The 20,673-nt window shown below is 39.7% G+C and overlaps 1 protein-coding gene across 3 annotated transcripts in view; it reads right to left on the bottom strand.

Annotated features, from left to right (window-relative positions):
• si:dkeyp-14d3.1 (transmembrane protein 132C) overlaps positions 1-20,673 on the bottom strand; it is a 140,589-nt gene that overhangs the window by 91,971 nt on the left and 27,945 nt on the right. For all 3 annotated transcript variants that reach the window (XM_058637255.1, XM_058637256.1, XM_058637254.1), the window contains one exon: positions 13,323-14,211. In XM_058637255.1, coding sequence (XP_058493238.1) covers positions 13,323-14,137 — 815 coding nt within the window. In that variant the 5' untranslated portion in view covers positions 14,138-14,211. The remainder of the gene's footprint in view (positions 1-13,322; positions 14,212-20,673) is intronic.

Raw genomic sequence — 20,673 nt, 5'->3', positions numbered from 1 at the left:
TTGGTTCGTGTTTGAAGATAAGCCTTTGCTGTTTTAGAAAATTATATATTCTAAAACACTAGAGATGATTTGTCTTGTGTGGTGAATAAAACTTCCTGTTTTTGCATTCAGACATTCTTTAAATTAAGAGAAGGAAATTATAATTTCCGAGGATTATTTATGCTTGAAACTATCAAAGTTTTGGGGGTGAAGTTAGGGAAACAAGCTCAGTGATGAAATCAAATTGTGTAAAACTCTTTGGGGGTTCAAAAAAAGTTTGACAGTTTACAAGTTTACAGCTTACAATGTGAAGTGAAAGTCTAGTATTATAATTGTGAGTGCATTGTTTTATGTATTTTCTCTACATTTCTCTGATTTTCTTGGTTTTTCCTAGTATTGTACAAAAATAAGCCACGTGCTTCAGCCTATTCCTTTTTCAGTTATTGGCATAATTGTGTTAAATGATTTCCCTTTTTATATGAATGTAACCAAAATAAAGCTATTCATTCATTCATTCCTTCATTCATTCAGTGCTTGCAGTGTAAACCTATTTTTCAGACCTTAACCGGCAACAAGAAATACTATTTTCGGATTGGCTGATCGGTCGCTGATTCGAGACAGCTGTATGAATGGATTACGCAGAGCAATCTGCCTTTTCATCATCCATTCACAGGTTACTCATGTATAAGCGGTGAGTTGTATCACTTCTCAGCGTGAGAAATGCCTCGTGTGGCGCGTGAGCGTGTGAACTTATGGCAAACATACAGTGACAAACAGCAGCAGCAACAGCAGTGAGAGTGACGAGGATGATGAGCATCATTACAAAGCACAAGCCATGAGCTCCTAACTCTAAGAGTGGGCAGGTCCAATTGAATAAAGTTTAGCTAATAGGAATGAAAAAGTAGTGTGTGTGTGTGTGTGTGTGTGTTCGGGGGGTAAAACTGCAGTTCAGACGTGTGAAACTGAAGATGGGTTAGAATGAGAAAAATAGATTATAATTATAAGATTTAATTTATTCTGATATATTCTCATAATTCTTTCTTTTTTAATTTGAAAAGAATTATAACAATTTTTAAACTTGTGTCAGAGGCACTGCATAGTGAGCTTAGTGCATCTGTTGGTGAAAACACAAGTGAATTCAATATCTACACTAATTGTACCCACATGCCACAAGTCACCCATTATGCTAAATATCCATAATTAATGGAACATGCTGACGTAAATATACAGTATATACACTATGATATAGTATATAAACTGTATTTTATTTATAAATCTTAATTGTTTCAAACATGTTGCATGTAAATTAATATATACACATTTACCATTTATACCAGTACATTGTGTTTTTTTTGCTAAATCACGTCGTAATGTTGTAGGATTGTAGGATTGAATGTTGTAGGACACGCGGACGATTTCACTGTCCGTGTGTTTGGTTGACGATGCTCATCAACAATAGATCAAGTGAACTTTGTCTGTAGAATGAATATGAAGTGAGACAGCAAATATTATAGCACTCATTCTGACTCATTGTCGATAATCAGAATGCTATATGTGGATGTATACGGTACTGTACTTTCAGTCAGTGCGTTTACGTGCATTTTAGTCGGACTAAGACAACAACACGTTTTCGTCATGTAAACACGTACTGAAATTGAGCAAGTCTACCTGAATAATGCGACTCATAGTCCGACTACGCATGCTCGTAAATGCTTAGTCAGACTAGATTCGGACTGGAGTCGAAATCATACGGATTCCCACGGAAATCTGTGTTGTTCAGACAACACAGCAACCACAAAAGGCATGCTCCATCTAATTTGTAATTTGTGAACCACAGCATGATCCCACTCGATCCATCATCCAGTTTATGCCTCACACTCCTTGAGCTAATAAAAGGCAACAAACAGATTTAAAATTGGCACGACCAGAATAGGACACATTTGGCAAGTTGAACGGTAGGCATAGCCCCAAAATAACCGGCCCCAACTGTTCCACTTTTCGGTACCCCTCCCATGAGGTACCAGAGTATCTGTACGGTATGGGTGGGGCTAGACCCACGACAGTCAGCTGACTGGGCGAAAAATGTAACTCCCTTGCAACTGGTACAAGCTCGACCGATGGCTTTACCGTCCCAACCCGCATTTTTCAAGTGCTGCATGTTGGCTTTTTGTTGTTTTTGTTTATTTCCCTTCGGGAGAGCAGAGTATCGGTATCATTACAAACAAAAAGGCTCCCCAGACAACATTCCGTTGACTCTGGTGGGCAATTTAACAGGAAAGAAAAGTGATTATTTTCCGAGATGTAGGGGCCATCTGCTGCAAGTTGCTAAATGACACCAACATCTGTCACAGCCTAACTTTAGAAACTACTAAGAAATGACTCATAATGACCAGGTGACATCTAACACCATTGATTTTCATGCATGTTTGATGGCACGCTCAGATTTAGTCTTTACAGCACTTTTTTTTCTTCTTTCAAATGGCAAAGCTGTTGTGGGAAAAGGTTGGGTTCACACTGGATGTGTGCGCAGTGCATGACAGCGACGCTCTGCTATGTCTCCCACATTTCTGCTGCTCACCTGCTGTGGAGATTCTGCTGTGATTTATATAGGGTTTGCATTTGAAAATTGACTTTTTTAAATATTCCTTTTATACACTGACTATTTCTCAACTGAATGTCAGGGCTCTTGCGTATCTGTCAGTCTGCAAATATTTCTGAGTACAGTGTTGCAAAGGGAAAGAAAATGAATGGATTCAGAGAGCAGAAATATTGGATTGCTTTCCCTTTGAAACAGGAATACATCATTTTCTGTCTCTTTTTGCCATGAAACAGATATGACGTGTAGTAAAATTAGGCTAAAACGTCTATTTCCAAAACAAGCAGGACAAGCTCACTCACATGAGATTCACCTGATTCTCATGTGGACAGTGCGGCTGCTCTCGTCATATTAGATAAAATGCATCTGAATCAGCTGTTGGGAGTCAATGTGGGAATAATCGAAGGCATTTTTGTTGGAGACGAATGCAAACAACGGTAGATTAAATGGATGACGAAGGGATTTCACTGTTTTTTTACCACAATACACGCATTGCACTTGTTGCGTCTCTCCTGCCGTTGCACTGTGCCGGTGAAATCAGAAGCTGAAAGCACTCTCAAACACAAATCAGATGTTTGAGAGTGCTGTGTGAATTTTAACCAGGGGTGACGACTCGGTTGTGTTCTCTGGGTTGACACAAGATGTGCTGCGCCCACATTCAGCCTTATGGCTTTAATGCGTGCCAATAAATGACAAGGCTTTTTCCAAGTCTTTCATCTCACATTTTGCAGTGCCGGAGCCCAGTGGTGGCTGCTCATTCAGAACCACTTTACAGTTGGCAATGATGGCTTTCAAATGAGATCGCACAATAATGAATCATCACAGTCTGTGTGTGTGTGTGTGTGTGTGTGTTGTGGTCTGACGCGACGACAGGAGGGTCTCGCACTTGGCTTGGAGACAGCATTTATGCATGTTGTGCTCCCGACCATTTCTCAAGCGGAACAGTTACCCGTTAGTTTCTATGAAGTATTGGTCTTTTGTCTCAACCCATTAATGACCCAGCTGAATCCACTCTGCATTCTGTCAGCCTGTAGGCTGGAGCATATGTTTGTGAATCTGTTAAAATGACTGCGGGGCGACTGGTACTAACGAAATTACGGCGTGCCGTGTTACTGCATTTATTATTTTATGTATATGCATATAGAAGTGTACCATAAAAAAATCAGGTGATAAGAGGATAGATAATCTGAGGACCTAGCCAGAGAAGGTACTATCAAAAATGACCTGGTACCCGGCACTATGCTTGTGGAAACATAACGTAACCGTGCTGTGCCGTGCCGTGCATTATTGGTGGAAACATGATAACTGTCATTTTAGGGAACTCATTATCCTTGGCCTCTATAAAACATTTACACATTATGACATATAGACATTACGTTAACAATAAGTATCTAGTATCTTGTGGTCATGCACAGGGATTTTGGTGACACCGAGTCCTGCAACAAACCTATGCACATATAACTACCAGGATGTGGGAATAAGAAGAGTGAAATTTCAACAATAAAGTATGTCCAGTATAAAAGGAAGGTTGCAAAGCAGGGTTGCCTTTAAAAATTAAGGCTACTCATACTAAAAAAAGGAGTTTTAACCTTTTCTGGAACGTAGTTTTTTTGGATATCGCTCCCCTGCTGATATTTGAGGTCATTACCTTGCATACATTAGTAGGTATTGTCCAAGTGTAATAGCAGATAAAACACATGAACAGCTCTGCGAGAGAACACCCAACACACCTGCGTCACACACACACCTGCATCACAGTGGTGTCTTTATTCCACAGCCTCCCAAAACTTGGTTCAACTCCGATAACAGTTATTATCACACCACAACAATGACAACACAGAACACTGTGTGATTGCAGCCAATTTGGCTCCAATCTTTTGCCATTTCAACACCCGTTAAAGGCAAAGGACGCGCCAAGGACGTGTCAAGGAACAAGAAGACGCGGTTAAAGCACTTTGTATCCCTTAACTTTCACTGGGATAGTTCATACTGAGCCTGCGTCAAAGAACCGTGTGCATGTGTGGCGGGAATTTCCCCAACAAGACATCTAAACTATAGCTTAATGAATTTCCCCTGCCACTGTTGTGTGATCGAAGTCTACGGGATGCCGCTAATAAAATCCGATAATGCACTTATACAGTGAAGAAGTGCAATCAATAACATTAGAGCCTATTGAAAACTAACCACATTATAAGGCATAAATAGCGTCCTAATGAGGTCACTGGGAAATGACATTATTAATTCACATCATAATACATGGTTGTCTAATTGGTTAATTTACAGTATTTACCAACGATGCCGATTCATTCTTTCGTTAATACTATTCAAAGGAATAAAGAATTATTCTGCATCATAACAGGAGGCAAGTTATTGGTTGAGAGTGGCTGGTTTATACACTTTGTAACGTTTAATATGTGTTATTTCACTTCTGTATTGCTGTCAAAACAAAATGCATTCTCTGTTACAATGAATTTCAATTAAGTTACGTTGGAGACACATCATCACAGCTGCCTTTGAGATATATGTTATATGAGAACGCTTATAATGGCTCTATAATTGCTCTTTATCCATCCATCCATCCATCTCCTACTGCTTTATCCTCCACATGAGGGCCGCGGGTCATTGCTCTTCAGTTTATGTGTGTGTACACTTGTATTTGTTACCTCTTAAGTATCTTTTCTGGCATAAACACTGACCGGCAGTCGTCATGGAGACCAAAATATTAACTACAAAAGGGACAGAACCTCATTTGTGAGGAACTGGTTATGTTTAGGGCTACAATTTGAATTGTGGTAGGACAGTACGATAGAGTTGGATGGAATAAACCACTCCCTGAACAGAACGTGTCCAAACATCATTTCTGACATTACTTGCCGAAGTATAAGTTGGTTTACTTGATCAGGATCAAGCTTTTAGTTACAATATTCCCTGCAGATGAGACCACGCGATCAGAGTGCATGGATGTCCCTGGCACACAGAGTCATTTATGAGCCAGCTATGAGAGTTGCAGGTACTTGTTGCATCCCACTGTCTCTCCACCAAAGCAATGGCTTGCTTTCAGAAAAGAGAGGATTCTCCTTAAAGGAAATACTTGAACGATTTGCATTTAGCTTTGTATTACTAGAATCGCCATCTTTGCTAACAGTTACTCTAACAGGACCAAGTGTCACTGGTAACAAAGAGAAGAAGAAAATTTCTCAACTCAGGGGAAACTGAGGTTGGGAAGCACAATTTTTCCCCTGTCCTAGTAATACAAAGCTAAATGCAAATCGGTGAAGTATTCCTTTAATGTAGGCTGCATCTCCAAAGTGCTGTCGCTGCTGTGGCAAGTCAGATGGTTTGTACGGTCCCTCTTGAGCAGCGACGAGAATAATGACGTTAAAATAAATGCATATGTGATGATGATTGGCTGTGCTACAGTCAAATTTCCTGGTAAGCCAATCAGAGGCAGAGTTGGGCGGGCACACAAACACACATGCACAGTCACACACACACGAACAACCAAGAGCAACACGCAGCAATGGCGAGCTTTACTGTAAACATAGTAATGATAATATCTGCAATAATGTATAACATTTGATAGGTGTCTTGTCTCACATTGTCCCACAGCAACATTCAAATTTGTTTGATTATAAATAATTGAACATAGACTTGAATTTAAAGTTTCATTAATCCAGATTCTTTGACATATTTGAACATTTCAAAAAAGTAACTCAGTAATTACTGTCCCTGGTAACTAGTTACTTTTACAATGCTCTGTTACTTTTTGGGAGGAGTAATTGGTAAGTACTTTATTACTTTTTTTAAAGTAATCAGAAATAGTACTTTTAAACGTGCCCAACACTGGTGGTGGGAAACCTTACAAAGACCCTCTGCTGGATCCTAAGGGGTACTGCTTCAAATGGTCTATGAGACTGCAGCATGAGTTTTGCTCACATGTCATTCTAGCTTGAACTTCACACCCCACGTTGAAAATAATATTGAGTTTCTAATAAAAAGTGACGCCCCTACTGGAAGAAGATTAAACATCTGTGGGTGTCAGGGAAGAAAGTGAGCATAATTCCGTTTCCTCTGGAGCTTGCTCATCGTTTCTGCTGCAGGCCGGAGCATCAAGGCTACATTTACAGCTATTAGTGTGCACACCCCAGTCTGTGACTGAACTGTCAAGAAGAAAATGTAATACCTCTGCTTCTGCTGCATTGATATTGATCCTTTTTGTAATACAGTAAAGCCCTAAAAGTAAAGAGGTGGAATACTCAGCGGGAAATATGGATACGAAATATAGCGTTCGTATACATATATATGTTCGTTTGTTACCAGCAGGAGAAACTTTTATAGAGGAAGTGATTTGCATATCTACAAAGAAGTGAAAGATGCATTATACTAGGAGGCAAAAAAAAAGTCTGCGGTGCCAAATGATGTTACTAATCCGTTGTTGAAATGATGGCTGAGCACAGTCAGGGAGGACAATGCTCATGTAATGACCCTGAATGTAGAGTGACTGCTGCACAGCATCTCTGTACCGAGACCTACAGAAAAACAGAGCAATTTCCTTTTGTCCTCTGGGGTTTTTGTAACCGCTGGAGACCACAGGAGGAAAATATACTTTAAATAATTTCCTTCATTGCATTTGATTTGCATATGAAGCATCTAATATGGAGGGATAATAATGAATTATCAACGACACATAACAATTCAAATTGCTTGCACAGTAATACCAGAAAACACATTATGGTAATGACTCTAGCTTATATTTTACTTGCATATTAAATGTAATGGTCTTAAAAGTTCTTTTCAGCGTCTCTTTTTTTCTTTTTTTTTCCACTCCCACTGCAACTGTGCAGAATCTGCTGGTGTGCAGAAAATCGTCTGTTCTCTGATGACATTACAAGGAGAAACTTGTGCTGGAGATGAAACGGCGCAGCAGTCTGCCGCCAAGTGATAGCAAATGTTTTACATCCAATACAACAAAGCGGTGGAAATATCAAAGTAGGACTATGGCAAAGGAATCCACATCAATCAGAGTCAATCTTAACTGATTATAATTAACTGATGACTTCCTTTGACAAATTTACCTTTGACCAAATAAAAGTAAAAATAAGTTGTTGAAAATGACTATAAAATGAAATGACAGGCAGAAATAAGAAATTGAATCTGAATATTGGCAGAGAAAGATTCTGTTAGTTTTACTTGTTGTTTTTTTGTTATTTACTGTTTTATTTTGTTGGTCTGTTTACATTCCTGTCAAGTTTCCCACAGCTGTGATTGCTTTCCCTGCCCTAATTACTAATTAATTGCTAATTGAGTTTCGGCATCTATTTTTCAAGTGTGAAATGTGCGGCTTAAACAAACAGAGAAAAGATCTGTTCAAGGATATTGACATTCTACTAGCGAAGATACCAATATGCAAAAACTATAATACCTTTCACAGCAGTCTTAACCCTTAGTGGTCACGCGGCACGGATTAGCGCCGCAGGTGTACCCACGGTAAAGTGCCGTGGGAATAATACACAACTCCTTATATGGACATCCTGGGGGTGTGTGTTTATAGGTCACATATTCAGGCTTTAAAAAAATGATTCATTTTATATCACTTTTTGTTCTTAAAAATGAACCAAGTGATTGTGACGTATTTCCAAACTTCACAAATTCATTCCATTAAACATTCTGAGTACTTTTTGCGCAGGTGTGTTTATGTAGTTGTTAGCAGTCGTAGTTTTTTCATCAGATTGCCTTTAGGTTGTGCTGAAAAAAAGGATATAAGACACTGCACGTCCTTCTAACCTCTGTATATAATATATGTTTTAACATAGAAATGGCAAAAAGCAGCCAAAATGCTCTCTGTTCAAAAGGTTAATCTCTAGACTGAATTATGAAAAACATAAATATAAAATTTTTATTTTAGTTTAGCACCAATGAGGGCCTTTCTGCATGGAGTCTGTACGTTATGGAAGCCAATTTCTGCCAGAAAGAGGTCAAATTTAGCCTTGATAATACAAATATTTTCAAAGTAAGTCATACTTGTGAGATAAAAACTCGAAATTATGAGATAAAATGTCGGAATTATGAGATAAAAGGTCATGAGACAAAATGTCAGAATTATGGTATAAAAGGTCATAATTATGGGATAAAAAAATTGGAATTATGAGATTAAAAATGTTAAATAATGAGATTAAAAAATCGAAATTATGAAATAAAAAAATTGGAATTATGAGATAAAACGTCGTAATGAGACAAAATGTTGGAATTATGGGATAAAAGGTCAATTATGAGATAAAAAAAATCAAAATTATGAAATAAAAAAATCGAAATTATTTAATAAAAAAATCAAAATTATGAGATAAAACGTCATGAGACAAAAAAATTATAGGGATTAAAGTCAATTATGAGATAAAAAGTGCGCATTTCGATTTACTTTGAGGATATTTTTATTATCAAAGTAAAGTTATACCTCTTTTTTTCTTTTCTGGCTGAAATGGGCTTCCATAGCACAACCTGAACCACCAATCTGAAAACGTTGTCAAATTATGAATATTATTAATAATTTATGTATTACCGTGTATGGAAGCAATCACTTGTGCCCCGCAGTATTTGTCAATATAATTAAAACGTCCTTCTTTAAAGACATGACAAACGCAACGGATAAAGATTTAATTGTTTGTAAATCCATTTCTTTTTTTTAAATTATAACAATTACTACAACATGAGTTGTTGCACACTTGCACGTGTATAATTTAGACCAGTGATGGAGAAATTAAGCAGTTTTCTGAGTAGAAGGCTCCTATTACCTCAGCGGAATGCAATTAGATTGTTTTACAATATAAAATTGTGTTTTATATTCTGAAACAGCTTCCTCTGCCTCTTGTTTCTCTCAGCCCTGCGATGACAGCAAGCTCCCACGCAAACTGAGCCACAAATATTCTAAACTAACTGGGATTGATTTCATTGTATCACACAAAGACAAATAATAGAACTTGTGTTGGTAAAATCTCTCCTGTTACAATAAATAAGGAGCTAGTTTGTATCATCTGTTGGGGCTTGAAGGGAACATAATTGTGAGGAGAAAATTACCAACCGAGTTGCTTTCAAGCTCCAACGCTTCACATTAAAATAAGACACTAATATAAACACTGCGTCCTCTCCATCCACCTCTGACAATAAACATTCGTTTTCTTGTTTAAGTCACTTCCAAATAATCTTTCTACATGGATGGCGGCTCGTCAACCACACTGTACTGATTTTTGTTTTTGGATTTGATGGAAAGTAAAGTGTAGGAAAACATTCCTGCCTCTGAGTGACACGGCCAATTAACGCAGAGGAGGTCACATCAAGTCAGAGCCAATCAACTTAAAAGTAGCATGGAAATACCCCAGAAAGGCATACCATGCTGGGCATCCACATAGCTATAAATTGGCTGGATGATCAGCTATTAAATAAATGTGAAATTAGCTTTCATTGCGCCACAGCTAACCCAGCATGAACCTTTCAGCATAATGTAGAAGAGGAAGGTGAAACCTGAAGGAGAGGATTTGTTTTTCTTCGGCAGAGCTTAATAGCTCTATTTTCAAACGAACCCCTTTTCATCTTAGAAACAAACGTTTTTTAATAACCTACAGAAATGTTGTTTACCTATGCTCAAGCTGAACAAGGTTTACGGGAACAAAATGTGAATGATTTGGCCTTGGATAAAGGCAACAGAGGGTCTAATAAACATGAAAAAAGTGAAGTAAACACCCGAAATTGAAGAACCCACTGTTTGTTCGACAGCTTTCACAGGAACCATAAGCTCCTCGTGTGTCCGCGTGACACAGAAGTGTGTACTACACAGATAATAATGATGTTGTGAATATAGAGATCAAAGTGTTTTCCGCGCTGGCGATTAAGCGTTCGAACAAATACATGTGCGTGGACAGCCTTATCACCTCGGACCACACAGAGACCTTTTCCGTATCTGTCGCTCTCAGAAGGCCGGGCCTGTGCCCGCCATGCACCGCGCGCTGCCAAGTAATAACACCACAGGCATAGCCTGCGCGGCTAGTCTGGCCTTTTCATTTGACTGATGACAGACATCATTTTTTTGCTACGCTTTAATCACCTCAGGACAAATTTGTTATTAAATGTAGCAAATGTGGGGTTTTGTTTTTTTGTTAAGTGGGAAAAGTATCTTCATTAGTAAATAAGTGGAAAAGGAAAATAAGAGAAGAATTAGGTTTGGGTAATGCCAATGATTTCCTGAAATCATTTGGTTCCGATTCACCGAAGGCCCTGATTCGAATTGATTTCCAATTCCATTCGTTATCACTTAATTTAGAGGGATTTGGGTTTCCATTCCAATTCTGCTTAGTGACGAAAGATATTTGCAAACATTTCTATCTCTTTAACCTGGTTCATCATTAAAAATATCAACGTTAACATTAAAAAGCAGTTTGATTATTTCACTTTTTATGGTGATGATTCAAACTTGAACCATAAAACCTGTGAAAGTTCAAAATTGTACAGCCTAGAAGTGCATCAAACACTTTGAAGAAAGAGGCTGTTGAGTGAAGCAGAGAATTTGAGATGTTTAGATGTAGCCGAGTCTAGAGCTGAAACGATTACTCGATTAATCGATTTAAATTGATGGTCAACTATTCTGAATCCGTTTGAAGCTTTTTTTCATGATTAAAACAAGATTTCTGGTAAATGTGAATATGTTCAGGTTTCTTTGTGCCATAAAAACAAAGAAATCATTAAAAACTGAATCATTTTGCTCTTAGAAAACTACAACAAGCACATTTGATGACTCATTTTTGTCACACTAATCGTCATCCAGATCATTGGTGTGATTGTTTGCAGGTCTATCCAGTTGCGTAGGGTTAGAGGCTTTCTTTTGTTTTTGTATCTACCTCTGTTGACGAGTGGGAGTGAATTTGCAGACCAAGATGTTAGTGAGATTTGTGCAGAGGATAAAGGAAAAAGCATATATTAAAAGCATCGATGGAGATTTATATGAAATTGTAAAATCAATTTTTCCATCCTTAAGGAACATAGCCTTTTAATACACACACACACACACACACACACACAGGCAACTGCTTTACCCACGGGTTGTTACAGCACATGCAAAGGTTTGTAAATGTTCTGAACCAGTGTGATTAAGATCAGCTTCACTCATTACCCTAATGGACGTGCATTTTAATTAATGAGGCCCTCATTTGCATTGCATGTGAATAATCTATAAATCACTTTGTCTCACCCCGTCACTGTAATGAGTACCTATCAACAGCCTCACTCACTATGTAATCCCGCTCGTTCTTAATCTCAGCCGTTTACTATGAACTTAACTCACATTAACAACATTTGATTAAAAAAAAACAATGGTACAGAATTGTCATTATGTCAGAATTGACATAATGATTTCTTTTGGTTTTTCGGTATCGGTTTTTCCTGATTTTTGGCAAACAATTTTAATTTCTGTGCATCTCTAGTTAAACCCGTTCTTAAAGTTTTTTTACTACTACTTTTAACTACTACTACTTCTGCCACGGAGACACACAAGAAGAAAACACAAGCTAAAAAAGTAGATGTGATATCAGCACGTTCTGAAGCTGAAAATAAATCAGCTTTCATCTGTATATCATACATCACTTACTGTGGTGCTTTTATTTTGGGATAAAAATGTGGCAATTTGACAGAAGAGATGTGCATATTTTCATATACTGTAGCTATTCTGCATATAAGTGTGTGTCTAACGGAGTACAATGCAGGGCGGCTATAAAAATTCCGGACCATACCAGGTGTGGAAGGAAGGACTGACAGCTGTCCACTTGTATTAGAATTTCTCAGAATGGCTGTTGATACTCGGTGGGAACAGCGTCATAGGGAGAGAAAGAGCACACGACTGTCTGTCTGTAAGTGAGTGAATGAGAAAGCAAGTTTCGCTGTCCGTGGTGCTGAAAGTAAGTGTCAATGTAATAGTTTGGCATCTGGCTGTTTCTAAAAGGACAGAGATTGGTCTGTGAGTGGATGTTTAGAGGCAGTTAAAACCATGGACATAAAACAATAAACAGTATGAAAATGCAATGTAATGGAAAGTGAAGTGTCCCGTGTATGTTGGCAAACGTATACTCAACACATCAAGTTACAACAAACGTTAATGGAACAGCAGCAGTTTTGAAAAAACTGGCCTTCTGCGAACATTCTGTCTTGAGAAGATCGATAGTACCTTCCATGGATCAACCGGATAGCTAAGCTTATCTTAGCTTAGCACAGTCATTGGCAACACAAACGGCTGGCCCGTCATTTTATCCCCAGATCACAGATTGACTTTGATTTTATCATCTATAAAAATTGCTAAATGTGCGAGCGCGTATGCACAGACCTTCTCACAGACGTCTCAAACACAACACACCGGTTGTTGTTGTTACTCATGTTCATATTGATGTTGTCGGGCCACTTCACAATGGAATGACTTGCTATAATGAAAGACATTATTATGGATGATGGAGGGCAGAAAAGGACAGAACAGGTTCAACCTGTGTTGTTATGCCTACGTCTGCTCACAGTAATAGCCCTTTTACTTTGTTAATAGAACAAGGGAGAAGTGAATGTTTGACCACTTTTATATTTACTTTAGTGTTTCATTTTGTTGGAAAATTAAACCTCAGTGTTCATACTACCTGTGGGAAAAATGAAAATGGCAAACATAGTATGCAAAAGTAAATAGACAGTGGCACTGCACTGAAGAAGAAAAACAAAGCTTTCTTACCTGAGAGTAAACATCTCCACAGGAGAGTAGGCAGACACTGTGATAAAGGCAGAGACGGATTCCCTCTGTCTCATGGGTGCAGCTGGAACCATGACCATAAAGTTATTATCCAGCCTGTGTTCAGCGAGAGGAGGAGGACTGGGGTTCTGGTAGAGCTTTATACCGCCAATCCTCTTGAGCGGCGTGGAGGTGAATGAGCCAAACAGCCCTTCCTGGCTCGAGCGGATGAAGCTGTCCTTCCTGGCGTCCTCCGAGTGGCACTCCCCTGCCTCTGTGGACTGGAGCACGTAGTAGAGCTCTACCGGAGTGGCCTCGGACAGTTCGGGGCTCCGCTGGCGTCCCGGCACCACACTTGGCGGGCTGAACCAGCCGGCCAGTGGCTCCAGCTCAGCCACGCACAGCCCCAGCTCCCCTTTCAGCTGGCAAGTGCCATGCACCTCTTGGGTCTCGTGGAACGCAAACATGTGCACGCAGGGCAGCTTGTCAATGGTGCTGTAGTCGTCCCAGTCCCGCCCTGCAATATAGAACAGAACCTGGACTCTGGGCTTGGCCAGGTGAATCCTGGTATTCATGATAAACGTCTGCACCTTCCAGTTGAAGGTAAAAACCGAGGAGGCGGGAAACGTCCCCGGGCTCTGCAGGAGCTCTAAAGGGACAGGCTGCTCTGCAGAGACAGGTCCATAGCTTGCGTTGACTGAGGGCAAACTCCGAGCCTGGTAGATGAAAAAGGGCTCCGTCCGCGACATCAGGCTGGAGTTCCGCATGAAATCCTGATTGGCTTCCTTCAGGAAGAAGGCCAAGTCAGCATTGAGCATCTGGTAGTTGACAGGCAGGTACGTGGGGATGGAGGAATATCTCTGCAGTCCCTCCAAGACTCGACAGTCTGCTACTGCAAGAGAGAGGAGAAGAGTCGAGTCAAGTCAAACTCGCCACAGAGTCTGCATCATCATCATCATCCTCTGCTGGCACTGGTGCAACTAACATGTCCAGTTTCCCATACATGCATCAATGTGTGGGGACCGAATCAACACTGACGGACAGCAGAGCGTCCATAGATGCCCTACTTTTAGGCAGGACACCCTAAAGACGCCCTAATTTTTCCTACCTTGTTTTTTAACTTCACTGAATGTGATGTTTGTTTACACGAGTATGAATGTACGTGGAAAAGGACAAAAATTGAGACAAGAGAAGCGTCTCTGAGAAGCGCACCCTGTGAAGGGCAGAAATGTAAATACCCACGAATATATAGCAATTATATACCAGAAGATGATTTAAATTATAACACATAATGAATTTCAAGCCTTACCGCTGTGAGATGTGAGCTGGATAACAGAACAATCATTTTTACTGTCAGTGCATGTCTCATAAATGTGACACTGCAGGGATTACATGATGTGCATAATGCGCCATGTGGGTATCTTTCTGTGTTTAAGGCTGGAAGACATCAAAGTTGTATAACCAGGAGTATATACAGTATATACAGATAATAACTTAAAGACAGGATGTATGTATAACATGAAAAACTAACAAAATTAAGAAAGCAATGACTTTGGTTGTTAGTATAGGCATCAGATTTGCCTTTTTTGTTTTTCTTCCTTTTTTTGTGCTGTCAGTCTTCTTGACTCACCGTGTTTTAGGGATTGGAAAAGAGGGAGGAGAGGAAAAAAGAAGACAAATTGTTCTTTATTGCCATTTCCCCCCTAATTTACGCTCAGTGGACTATGATTGTGCCTTATATGAACAATAAATGAACTGATCACAAAAACATCTGCCACCTCATGACATTATATCCTAAACTGAGACTTGTCAATTGTTCTGCACTGGTCAAGACAAACACTGATGTCCTGCAGAGGGACAAAGGGATGCAGATGGGCTGCAACTGTCCATTTTCCCTGAACAGGCAGCTTTGTGTTTTTTGGTTGGCAAGTCGTGGCATTTCTCTGAAAAATGCACCGTGAGGGTCCAGCAAAGACGCAGCAGAGCAGAGCAGAGTCGCCCTCTCTGATCTGCTGCCTCTGTAATAATGTGATTCCCACTCTCATATCTGAGGTACAGTGAAAGCAAAGAGCTCTCTCCACCGGACTGAGTCCCTCACTCTGCATGAAATGCTCTTCACAGCTGACATTACGAATTCAAATGTGACCGGCACCTCTGCTTCTACACACACTGGGAAATATAGGAGCACATGTACAGCTCCCCGCCTCGTCCTCATTAATTATTCATTATAAATGTATGTTACATGAATGATTGTTATCATCGTTTAACTGACTTACATTTAATGTAGAGCAAAGGGTTGAAAAGGTCGTCTGCACATGAATGTTTGCATTTATTCAATAAATCATATACATAAATGAATGAATGAATTTTTTACAATTACAAGATTAGAGCAATTAGAGGAGCTCCCTGAATGAAACTGTGAAAAGACAGGTGGTAAGCATCCATGGCATTACTTAAAATCTATTTAAATCAAAGACAAATCCAGCTTTAGATGGAACAGAAAATCCAATACAGATGCGGCGCGCCTACATGAAACAGTCACGGTGTCAAAAACCAGAACAAGCAGTTCATATTATGTTGACCGCCTGACATTTAGATCCAGAAATGGACATCGATTAATCCAGCTGTTCTAAACGTATTAACAGAAAGCCTGCGTTGACTTCACCTCAATCAACAGAGTCACTTTTTAAGAAAGTCATAGAAGTTTTGGATTTAAAAACCTTTTCTTTATTTTTTTTTTTTTTATTCATTCAGCGTCTCAGTGGCTGCTGGAGCCAATCCCAGCTGACGCAGGGCGAAGAGGCCAGGTTCACAACCTCTCACTCTCACAGTCGCAATAACCTCCGTGTGTTTGTGGGAGGAACCCAGAGAAAAGCCCTCAGTCAGACAAGGTCACAAACGTGTGCATTGTGTAGTTGTATCTCTATACTGTTATGACTCTATTGTGCTTTTGTTTGCATGAGACCTTGATCATAAACGCCGGGAAAATAACATTGACGCAGTATTCCCATCTCAGGCCAAGCGAAGCCAGAAACTCTCAACACACACAAATCTGACTCAATCAGAATCTGCAAAAGCTCCGTCATGGATTGAAAACGTATTAAGTTGCACAAAGCATTATCTTGACGAGTCACCATGGAGAAGAAATTACAAATACAAATACAAAAACACTTTTCAACCTTCAGTAGCTCTTTGTTTTTCTGTGCAGGTTCGTAGTTCTGATGCGTCAACACTCTGACACAGAATTGCTCTAAGCACACAAGCATACAATGTCAGAAAATGCTGAAAAACATTAAATAGTATAATATAATCAAATGTCTTGTTTTGTCCACACACCAAAAGGATTCAGTTTGAATGATTTCTTTGTTTCCTGGAGCATAGAAACCAGAAAATATACATATTTAAGAAGCTGAAAAATCACAGAAACTGGCGTTAATATTAATCAAATTATAAAAATAGTACTGTTTAGATTATACCTCAAAAAGTGAATTAGTTATACACCCATGATTAGGGCTTAAGGGTTTTAATAAAATATCCAATTCCCTGTATTCTTATATTGATATTGCAAATCAAATATTGCAAAAAGATCTTTCTTTTGTTTAAAAAATAACTAAGACCCCCTATACCTAATGCACCATTGACATTAGATATAGGGATCTTACTTTTTATTTATAATCATAGGTTATGTTGCCTTCATTGAAATGTGAGCAGATTTGTCCTCATCTCCCTCTCTATGTCAGTGGGTGTAAGTGTAGTTACAGGTTATATGAACATGAAATGGTCGCGATAATGGATCTTTCCATGAGGTCTGACCTTTTTTTGCCGGTGGAGCAGACATTTGTGTTATACTGTATATGTATTTTGACTTTGAAAATACAGCTGTGCCATGTACCAGGTCATTTGTGCATTCATGTGAAGTGGAAAGTGCTCTCAGACTCTTGGAGCCCACTGTACATGTACATCTCAATTATGAGATGAATGTCTTTTTTCTTTCCTCTTCTGGGGAACAAGTGTCCACTTCTTTCACAATTGTGCTACCCCCAGTCTGAAAGGTTCATACTGTTTATAATGTCTATTGCATTTAAAAGCCGTTAAATGCATGAAATAACACATTGTAATGCATCAATGCAGTGGATACAGTTATATATTGCAAAGATACAAGAAAAACTAGAATGATTCAACTTTGAAAAATGCCAATTTCAACATACACTTGATCCACATTATGTATAATTTAAAGGAATACTTCACCGATTTGCATGTAGCTTTGTATTACTAGAATAGGGCTAGTATTTTTGAAGAATTGTACTTCCCAACCTCAGTTTCCCCTGAGCCGAGAAATATCTTCATTCTTTTTATTGTTACGTGCCGACCAGTGATACTTGGTCCTGTTAGCATTACTGTTAGCAAAGATGGCGGACACTGTTTACATTCTGGGAATGAGGTCCCGTCCCCCTACGAGTGGGGTCTAAAAAGTGTTAGGCAGTTACGCTAACAGGACCAAGTGTCACTGGTGGGCATGTAACAAAGAAAAGAATGACGATATTTCCCAACTCAGGAGAAACTGAGGTTGGGAAGAACAATTTTTCAAAAAATACTACCCCTATTCTAGCAATACAAAGCTAAACGCTAATCGGTGAAGTATTCCTTTAATAAAACTCTGACGTTTAAATATTTTCATCGATGATATCTAACAAATTATTACTACTAGGCAGACACTGAGGGTAAGAAAGCTGAGGCTCATCGGTGAGTTTGTTTACGGTGGATCGCTAGGTTGCGAGCCTGAGAGCCACCCGCCTTCTCAAACGGCACCATTGGGAATGGAGGCGTTCTGGTTCTGGTTGGGGTGTTTGCAGCGAGCTACAGTAACAGTCAAGGTCCGCCTTAAACCATGCCAGCCCGCCTGGCTCTGCTCTCATCCGCCAGTTGGCGACTTGAAGGTTCCAAACCCTAGCAACCCAAGGGCCCGCTCGGTTTTGTGGCACCGACCACACTCAGTGACTGCTTTTTATAGGTTTCAGGTTGGGGTGCACTGATCCCTCCCCACTCCGCCTGGTTGCAGCTTAGTGTCATACCCAGGACACTAACAAATTATAACACTTATCATATCTCAACATCTAGAGACTGAGTCATGAAAACAGCTGTCAGGACCTCATGAGACCAAGCTTGCTCAAGAAAAATGTTACAGTTGAATGGGTATTTATAAAAAAAAGACGAGTGTCAGAGCTGCTGGATGGATCTAAGATAACACCAATAACCTGAAGAGGAGGATGGAGTCTGTCTTGCACTTAACAAGCACAGTCTCATTGATGACATTGATTTTTCAATCTCTGTGAGTACTGGTCTACTTTCTGTGTAATCTCTCCACCAGTACAAGCACGCAGCATGTTTTATCCTCGCTGTCATTATCTGACAACACTTTTTTTTTTTTTTGTATTACATAAAAGGGAATTTAAGCTTTGTAGTTTGTGACATGAAAATGTAAAGAGGAGCTTCACAGTCACAAGAAGGACACCAGTGAAGGATGGTCCACATCCCTGCTGCTCACTCACTCCTGTAATGTAATGTAGAAGTGAACAGCTGCCTGGATGGCTTTTTTTGTTTCTTCATTTCTTTGTTTTTCTTGCAGAAAGCTCAATAGAAAGTAGCAAAATGACAGTATATACGATAGTAATTATCCTTCCATGATCTCTTAAAGCTCCAGTGTGTATAAGCAGCACAATAATGTCAGCTGATGTGTTAATTTGTATTATTACAGCAATAATGTCATTTTATCTAATTAATTGACCAGAGAACAGGTGGTTATTTTCTGAACCTGAAGTTGCTACAGTGGACACTTTGGTCTTCGGTGGTTGGAGAGGAGAGTAGGGTTGGGTATCGAAAGCCGGTACTTTTTGTACTTGGTACCGATTCGCACCGGTACTACTGAGTATTGGTTCACTTTTAATGAATCGGTGCCAAATTTCGGTAATTGAAATGTCTGGGAGAGCTACGGGTCGCGAGACTACGAAAGCACAACAGCAATAACGGCGAGCCGAAAGCGGTCGAAAGTGTGGCTGCATTTCACACAATTAGACGCAGACAGCGTAATGTGAGGAACCTTGGAGTTATTTTTGACCAGGAAATGTCATTTGATTCACACATAAAAGTAATTTCCAGAACAGCCTTCTTCCACCTGCGGAACATTATGAAAATTAGAAACATTTTGTTCATTTTTGTCTTACAGGACAATGAAAAACTAGTTCATGCTTTTGTTACATCTAGATTAAATTACTATAATAGACCATATTATACAACTCCAGTGTTAGCTTCTCTACACTGGCTCCCCATACAGGTTAGAATTCAATTTAAAATCCTCCTCCTCACGTACAAAGCCCTGGTCAGGCCCCTTCATACCTGAAAGACCTAGTCTTACCCTATTACCCTAACAGATCACTTAGGTCCCAAAATACAGGTTTACTTGTGGTTCACAGAGTCTGTAAGAGCAGAATGGGAGGCAAAGCCTTCAGTTACCAGGCTCCTCTCCTGTGGGACCAGCTCCCAATGACGGTTCGGGAGGCGGACACTCTCTCTGTATTTAAAGTTAGACTTAAAACTTTCCTTTTTGATAAAGCTCATAGTTAGAGCTGGTTCAGGGAAACCTGGACCATCTCTTAGTTATGCTGCTATAGACCTAGACTGCTGGGGGAATTGCCTGTGGTGCACTCACACTGTCATTAACCTTGTCTCTTTCTCTCCCTAGTTTGTGTCTTTCCTTTCTTTCCTCTCTCTCTCTCTGTATCCTCATCTTGGAGGTTGCAGGATCCAGATCACGAGGCTTTGCTATCATACATATCATCACCATTATTATTATGCTATAATTAAAAGTCGATATCAGTATAATTTTTATCAACACTCTCTGCTGCTGCTTATATATATTACACTGTATTGCTATAAACATGTCATCATTGACTGCATAAACTCTCTCTCTTCTGTCTCTACCTCATCTCCCTCTTGTCCTTTCTCTCCCCCCTTTCTGCCCCCCACCTCTCCTCTGTCCCCCATTTTCCTTTCACCCCAACCGGTCGAGGCAGATGGCTGCACATCTCTGAGCCTGGTTCTGTCAGAGATTTCTTCCTGTTAAGAGGGAGATTTTTCTCTCCACTGATGCCTAGCGCTTGCTCATTGTGTGAACTGTTGGGTTTCTCTGCTCTCCTTGATGTTGTCTGTGTACAGTGCCTTGAGATAATGTATGTTATGATTTGGCGCTATACAAATAAAATTTTATTGAATTGAATTAAGTGGGTCAGAGCTATGCAACGTTAAATAATTAATCTATGCTTAATTCGTCTTAGCCTTCCTCATCCTCAGGTGAGCA

This window comes from Solea solea, chromosome 8 (genome assembly GCF_958295425.1).
Source record: "Solea solea chromosome 8, fSolSol10.1, whole genome shotgun sequence".
Lineage (NCBI taxonomy): Eukaryota > Metazoa > Chordata > Actinopteri > Pleuronectiformes > Soleidae > Solea > Solea solea.
This window is presented reverse-complemented; position numbering and strand designations above follow the sequence as displayed.